General features: G+C 57.6%; 2 protein-coding genes across 2 annotated transcripts in view; one reads left to right on the top strand and one right to left on the bottom strand.

Moving 5' to 3' along the window:
* Window positions 1-1,456: 1,456 nt before the first annotated feature.
* F12 (coagulation factor XII (Hageman factor)) overlaps window positions 1,457-6,879 on the bottom strand; it is a 6,794-nt gene continuing 1,371 nt past the window's right edge. The window contains exons 3-14 of the mRNA XM_011989957.1: window positions 5,265-5,364; window positions 5,038-5,108; window positions 4,625-4,735; window positions 4,356-4,487; window positions 4,113-4,217; window positions 3,802-3,967; window positions 3,500-3,717; window positions 3,163-3,394; window positions 2,787-2,923; window positions 2,560-2,703; window positions 1,869-2,017; window positions 1,457-1,778 (exon numbers count right to left, since the gene is read on the bottom strand). Coding sequence (XP_011845347.1) covers window positions 1,611-1,778; window positions 1,869-2,017; window positions 2,560-2,703; window positions 2,787-2,923; window positions 3,163-3,394; window positions 3,500-3,717; window positions 3,802-3,967; window positions 4,113-4,217; window positions 4,356-4,487; window positions 4,625-4,735; window positions 5,038-5,108; window positions 5,265-5,364 — 1,733 coding nt within the window. The 3' untranslated portion in view covers window positions 1,457-1,610. The remainder of the gene's footprint in view (window positions 1,779-1,868; window positions 2,018-2,559; window positions 2,704-2,786; window positions 2,924-3,162; window positions 3,395-3,499; window positions 3,718-3,801; window positions 3,968-4,112; window positions 4,218-4,355; window positions 4,488-4,624; window positions 4,736-5,037; window positions 5,109-5,264; window positions 5,365-6,879) is intronic.
* Window positions 3,716-6,879, top strand: part of GRK6 (G protein-coupled receptor kinase 6) — a 58,558-nt gene continuing 55,394 nt past the window's right edge. Inside the window, exon 1 of the mRNA XM_011989958.1 lies at window positions 3,716-3,860. The gene's annotated coding sequence lies outside the window, so the exon portion shown is untranslated. The remainder of the gene's footprint in view (window positions 3,861-6,879) is intronic.

Genomic DNA, 6,879 nt, shown 5'->3' with positions numbered 1-6,879 from the left:
CACGCGGGGAAGGCTTGCGGCGCTGCGACGCAAGCTGGGGCTGTGACGTCACACAAGGCGCCGTCCCGGAGGGACCACCCAGGCTGGGGCACGTGGGGCGTGGGCGTGTAGTGCGGGGCAGTTCTAAGGTTATCCTGTAAGAAGGGTTTGGCAGAGCGCTGTGGCTCATTCCTGCAATCCCATCGCTTTGGGAGGCCGAGGCGGGCGGATCGCTTAAACTCAGCGAGATTTTAGGATCGTGTCGCTGCACTCCAGCCTGGGCCACAGAGCGAGGCCTCGTCTCTAAAAAAGAAAAAAACATTTAATTAAAAAAAATTTTTTTTGAGATGAGGTCTCACTATGTTGCCCAGGCGGATCGGGAACTTTTGAGCTCAAACAATCCTCCCGCTTCAGCCTCTCAAAGTGATGAGATTACAGGCGTGAACCACTGCATCTGGCCAATCTTTTTTTAATTTTAAAAAGCTGGTTTTGTGAACAAAAGGATGCTGTGTCTGGACAGCCAGACCTCCACCTGTAACCATTCAACCCCCAGATTGTGGTTCTCAAGCATGAGAGAACATCAGAATCCCCTGCAAGACTGTTAAACAGATTGCTGGGCCCCACCCCAGACTTTCTGTTTAGCAGTGTAAAGTATAGTCCGATAATTTGCTATGTGTAACAAGTTCCCTGGTGATGGTACTGCTAGCCAAGGACCTCTGAGACCCACTACCCTAGTGCGTGTTGGGGTGGGGACAATGATATGTCACCCACCCCTTAGGGTCCACGCCACAGTCAATGCTAACTCTCCCTCCCCCTCCCCCTCCTTTTCCCCCTCCCTCTCCCACCGGTTCAAGTGATTCTCCTGTCTCAGCCTCCTGAGTAGCTGGGACTACAGGCGCACGCCACCGTGCTAGCTAATTTTTTGTATTTTAGTAGAGACGAGGTTTCATCATGTTGCCCAGGCTGGTCTCGAACTCCTGAGCAATCCACCTGCCTTGGCCTCTCAAAGTGCTAGGATTACGGGCGTGAGCCACCGTGCCCGGCCAATACTAAGTGTTTCTAACCATGATTCTCAACTTTGGCTGCACATGGAATTATCTGGGGAGTTTTGAAAATATACCACTACCCATGCCCCATCCCTAGACATCGTGATTTAATTGGTCTGAGGTGGAACTTGGGCATAGATTGGCTCAAAAACTCCCCAAATGATCTTAGTGTATGGTCTGAGAATTATTGCTCTATAAACAAAATGTTAGTGAGTTTCTCATAAGGAATAACATGCAGGTTCTCCTTGCACAGGGCTTGGTACACAGTATCCTAGACTCAGTAAACATTAGCTGGACCGGCATCTAGATTTTGCACGTTAAGATCTCATAGACCTTGTTCTCTGAGAGTTCTCTGAGAGCTGTGGAGAAGCTGTAAATCGCTTTTCTGTCTTGGCATTTCCCGACGGGACTCATGAAGAAAAGAGCTTTCCTTCTCAGCATTTTCAAAGCACTTTATTGAGTTCCTGCGCCATCCTGGCGCGGAGCTGGCCGCATTGGGGGAATGGGACACAATTTTGCCTTCCATGCCCCAGCCACTCTCCCACTGCGGAATCACCGAGGAGGGAAAGATGAGTCCCTGAGCAATCAGGAAGCGGTGTGCTCCCGGATCCAGGCCAGGTAGTAGGCCACATCGGTGTAGACGCCTGGCTTGTTGCGGTCACCACAGCCCGATCCCCAGCTGATGACGCCTTGCAGGGTGAGCCGGCGCTCTGCGGCTTGGTCCTCACACACCAGCGGGCCTCCGGAATCACCCTGGGTCGGAAACACGCAGCTCAGTGCTGTGGACCTGGGATTTGTGCCTGACGGCCTCGGGGAAGGGCGCCAACCGGGCTAAGGGCTCACCTGGCATGCATCGGTGCCACCCTCGAGGAACCCTGCGCAGAGCATGCCGGGGAGGATGGAGGCTCCGTGCACGTCCGGTGCTGAGCAGCGCTCCAGGGAGAGGAAGGGTACCTGCGCCTCCTGCAGGAAGCTGGAATATTCCTCCGCTCCTGCGAACACCGAGCGCCTTCTTCACACCCCATCTGACAACGCTCGCCGCCCGGACGATGGACGAAGCTGCGCCAGGCGCTTCTAAACCCACTCATGCCCTTCCTCTCTTGCAGCAAGCCCGAGGGGGAGGAGATGCCATTAATTCAATTTCATAGGCAAGGAAGCTGAGGTCCAGGGAAGAGCCAAGATTTGAATGGGCGGGGCGGAAACAGAAACCCCACCCCCACCACCCATCCAGAGTCGCAGAACGTGGCTCCCGCAGTAGCCCGGAGCGGGGGGTCAGCGTCATAGTTGGACTTAGAAGCCCGGCGCCCAGAGGAAACCAAGAGCAAGTTCGAGTATCCCTGTATCCCCAGGAGATTTGGGGGATCCCAGCAGTGAATCCCAGGCCCTGGGTGGCGCTACACAGTCTCACAACCCATCAGGTCAGCGCCACCCATTCTGTAGGCACCCGGAATGATAACACAGTCGCGGGCTTCTCCCGCCTAACCCAGTGATCAAAGGCCTCCTCTCCTACCCTGCCCCTAGCAGTTGTGCCTACCCTCGAACTGGTGGCCCCAGCCAGCCACCTGGCAGAGCGCGGGCTCGGAGGGTCGCGCGGCGCCGCTTGGCAGGCACACCGGCTGAATGTAAGGCGACAGGAGCGCGCAGCTGCCGTCCGCATCCTCCTGAAGGCGCAACAGAGCTAACCCGGGCCGAGAGGAGCGTGAGGCGGGGATGCCGGGGGCCCATCCTCTCTTCCCGTCCCCGCGGGGCGCCCCCACGCACCCAGGTCGTGCTGGTAGCTGACGGGCGAGAAGGCCTCGTGCAAGCGGTAGGAGCGCACGGCCAGAGTCTGGCACTGTTCACAGCTGTGGTTATGGCGTTCCTGGCCGAGTACTACCGTCAGATCCTCGGGTGCCGGCCTGCGGGCGGGTAGGGGAGAGGCAGAACGCTCAGACCTGGCCACAAGCGTTCTGGGGAAGCCCCCTGCTCCCGAACCCCATCTCGTGTTCCAGATTCCTCCCCGGGAGCTCTGGAGGGGCGTGGAAAGAAGGGTGGGGCGGGAGAAGGTAGGGCACGGGTTCGGGTGCAGCGTGGAAGCAGCGCTGGGAGACGGAGGAGCCGCGGTCCCTGGGGCGGCGCTGGGCGGGCGGGTACTCGCCGGTCCTGCAGGCAGTGAGCGGCGGTCAGCACCCAGCAGGGGGCGATGAGGCTGCCGGCGCAGAAACTGTGGCCCCAGTACAGCGCGGCGATGTAGGGGTGCGCCCCGCGTAGCGCCACCAGCCCGCCAACGACGCGGGTCATCGAAGACAGACTCTTGCGGAGCCGCTGCCCGCAGCTCACTGAGCCGTTCCGGGTCAGGCGAGGCGGCTGCTCCTGCTTCACTTGCAAGGCTGTGGAGGAGCCGGGGCTGAGGACGCGGAGCCCGCGGCCCGCCGGCCGGAATCTAGCTCGCCGCCCAGAGCCCTCTCGGCTCCTCCTTCCCCCCGCTTCCTAACCTCCCGGGGTCTGGGACTGAGGCGGGGTCCGGGTCGTGGGCTGAAGCTTCGGCGGTGCCGGCTGCGGGGGCATGAGTGGGACATGAAGCCCAGGGGACACCGGGGTCGGAGGCGCCGCCTGGGTTGGGGCCTGGCACTGTGCCACGTCGCAGTACTCCCAGCTTAGCCTGTCGCCGATCAGCACGAAGCACCACGGGCGGATGTCGTTGTCCGGGTTCCTGTAGCCACACGGGGGGCGCCGTTAGAGCGACAGGAGCCCGGGGCCCTCGGGCGGAGGGGTCACCCAGCCCCACGCGGCGCACCGGCAGAAGGCGTGGCCGCCCAGTCCCCAGTTCCGCGCTTGCTCGGCCGTCACGTTCCGGTAGGTGGCCTCCGAGGTCCACGGCTGACAGGGCGCACCCGAGAGCGTGGTCCTGGCCAGGCCGCGGTAGCTGAGCCCGCGGCCATCATAGCAGCTCGCCTTGGTGTCTGGGGAGAGAGGGGGCTCCCTGGGCAGCCAGGGCTGGGCTCTCCTGCCGCCCTCTCATCCGCTTTCTGCACTCTCCCTCCTCCTCCCTGGCAAGCCCGTCCCACCTGGGGGCTGGCCTTCTGCTTCCTCCAGACCCTCACTCACCCAAGTCGCAGAAGGGTCCGGTGTAGCCCACGGGGCAGTGGCACAGGCGGTGGCCCTCCACCTCTAGGCAGCGACCCCCATGGAGGCACGGGTTGGTGCGGCAGGCTTGGGGAGGGAACGCTGTGAGCCACCCCGGGCCTAAAGAGCCCCCCAGAGAGCTCTCCTTCCCGGCACACCACCCGGCCTCCTGCCAGCCTGTCTTCCTGACGCTCCTCCCTGGCCCGTTCCCAACCATCTGCTCACCCTGGCTGGCCAGCCGCTGGCAGTGGGCATCAGGACCCTTGCACTGGCATCTGGCCACAGCTGCTTGCTCAGATCTATACCATATCTCATTCTCGTGGAAAAACCGGAGAAGCTGAGGCTCAAAGCACTTCTCTGAGGACAAAGAGGGACAGTGGTTCAGGAGAGTCTAAGACCATGCCAAGTCTCCTGGTATCCAGCGACCTCTTCTGCAGGCCCAGGGTTGCCCCTGTCCCCCAGCACCCCCGCCCGGGTCCTCAGCGTCTCCTCACCTCTCTGGCAGTGGTTCCCCGTGAGGTGTTGTGGACAGAGACAGTGGGTGCCACTCAGCGTGTTCACACAGGTCCCCCCTTTCTGGCAGGGGCTGTGTTTACTGCAGTGGTCTGAGAGATGGACACGGTGGGAGGAAGAGCAGGGAGCTGAGTCAGACAGTTGGGGGCCAAGGCCCTACTTGAACCTACTTGCCTTGTGACCTTGCTACTCCAAGTTTCCAAGGCTTAGTTTACCCACCTGCAAAATGGGACCACTCCTTCCCAGAACTCTCCCTCTGGACTTCCAAAGGGTATTGTGGAGGGAGAGAAGGGGCTGGGCCCAGAATCCCAGGTGTGTGGGGTCTGGTGATACCAGGAGAGTAATGAGGCAGGAGGAGAGAGCCCCGGGCCACCCCAGAGGCTGTGTGTAGCACCTTTCACCTTCTTGGGCTCCACACAGTATCCCCATCGCTGGTCCTCATCAAAGTTAGGGGTGGTAGCACACCTGTAGAAAGAGACAAGACTTCCCTGCTCTGCCCAGGGGCCTGGCCCACCCTCCCCTATCACAGCCCCCTCTCTCTGAGCAGAGTTCCTTAGACAGAAGGACAGCCAGGGCCCATGTCTCCCAGGCCCCTGCTCCAACTCCTCTGCGTAGTCTTACCAGGTCTGAGGGCCTGGCCGGCCCTTGTGGATACATTTGTGGTACAGCCGCCGGTGGTACTGGAAGGGGAAGTGGCAGGGCTCCCCGGTGACAGTGAGAACTGCAGGGACAACACACTCCCTGAGGGCTTCCCCTGTACTCAACTGTGCAGGCACTGCCCCTCAGGGTCTGGTTGGGAAAGGACAGACCCTCAAAAAGGCCGCTGTGCATTGAAAACACTTTCTGCTTTAAAAGTTGGGTTCAGAGCCGGGCGCGGTGGCTCAAGCCTGTAATCCCAGCACTTTGGGAGGCCGAGGCAGGCGGATCATGAGGTCAGGAGATTGAGACCATCCCGGCTAACACGGTGAAACCCCATCTCTACTAAAAATACAAAAAAATTAGCCAGGCATGGTGGTGGGTGCCTGTAGTCCTAGCTACTTGGGAGGCTGTGGCAAGAGAATGGCGTGAACCCAGGAGGCGGAGCTTGCAGTGAGCTGAGATCACGCCACTGCACTCCAGCCCGGGTGACAGAGAGAGACTCCGTCTCAAAAAAAAAAAAAAAGTTGGGTTTAGGACTCAGACAGCTGGAGTAGACTGACTCCGCCACCTGCTAGCTGTGTGACCTTGGGTAAGTCTACAGTCCCAAGGCCAGGAAGAGCACTTGTCACAAAGCAGGCACTTAATAATACTTGTTGAACGTTGAAGTCACTGTTAACCACTCTGAGCCTTGATTTCCTTATCTGAAAAATGGCAGTAATAATACTACAGTTGATCTTCATTATTTTCTGGTTCTATATTTCAGAACATGCCTACTTGCTAAATTTTATTTGTAACTCCCAAGTCAATACTTGCAATGCTTTCATGGCCATTTGTGGACATGCACAGAGCAGTAAAAAATTTGCACACTCCCAGTTAAGGTTCAACAAGGTGTCATACTGCTGCTTTTGTTTCAGCTGTCGTATTGAACGAGTGTCCTTTTCAATCTACTTAGCGCAACGTTTTTCACACTTTGTGCTTTTGCTGGGGATTTTGCTTTTGGAAATGGCCCCTGAACCTCCTGCTCAAGAGTTGTATAGTTCCTAAGCACAAGAAGGCTACCTTAGGGAGAAAGCGTGTGTTAGATACACTTCATTCAGGTGTGAGCTATAGTGCCATCAGCTTAGCATTGATGAATCAGCAACACATATATTAAATAAAACGTCTTTAAACAGAATCACACATAAAACGAGATTATATACTGTTGGTTGATGAAAATGTTGTGACCAGAAGCTCACAGGAACCTAATACTGTTTGCCAGTTCAATGTTCACTGTGATTTTACAGAACATAATCACCGCGAATAATGAGAATTGCCTGTGTCTTCTTCAGAGGAATTGTCGTGAGGCTTCGTGAGATAATGCCGTGAAATGCTGAACAGTGTCTGGCACATAGTACCTGCTTAATAAGCTTCTGCCACTATTTTGTTAAAGGCAAAGTACACTTGCCAAGTACCAAACCAGAACCAGGACAGTAAATGGAAATGGATCTGAGATGAACCTACAAGATGCAAATGGGGGCTGGGCGCGGTGGCTCGTGCCTGTAATCCCGGCACTTTGGGAGGCTGAGGTGGGTGGATCACCTGAGGGCAGGAGTTTGAG

This window comes from Mandrillus leucophaeus, unplaced genomic scaffold (genome assembly GCF_000951045.1).
Source record: "Mandrillus leucophaeus isolate KB7577 unplaced genomic scaffold, Mleu.le_1.0 Scaffold366, whole genome shotgun sequence".
NCBI lineage: Eukaryota > Metazoa > Chordata > Mammalia > Primates > Cercopithecidae > Mandrillus > Mandrillus leucophaeus.
Note: the sequence above shows the minus strand (reverse complement) of the source record. Positions and strands in the feature narration are given on the sequence as shown.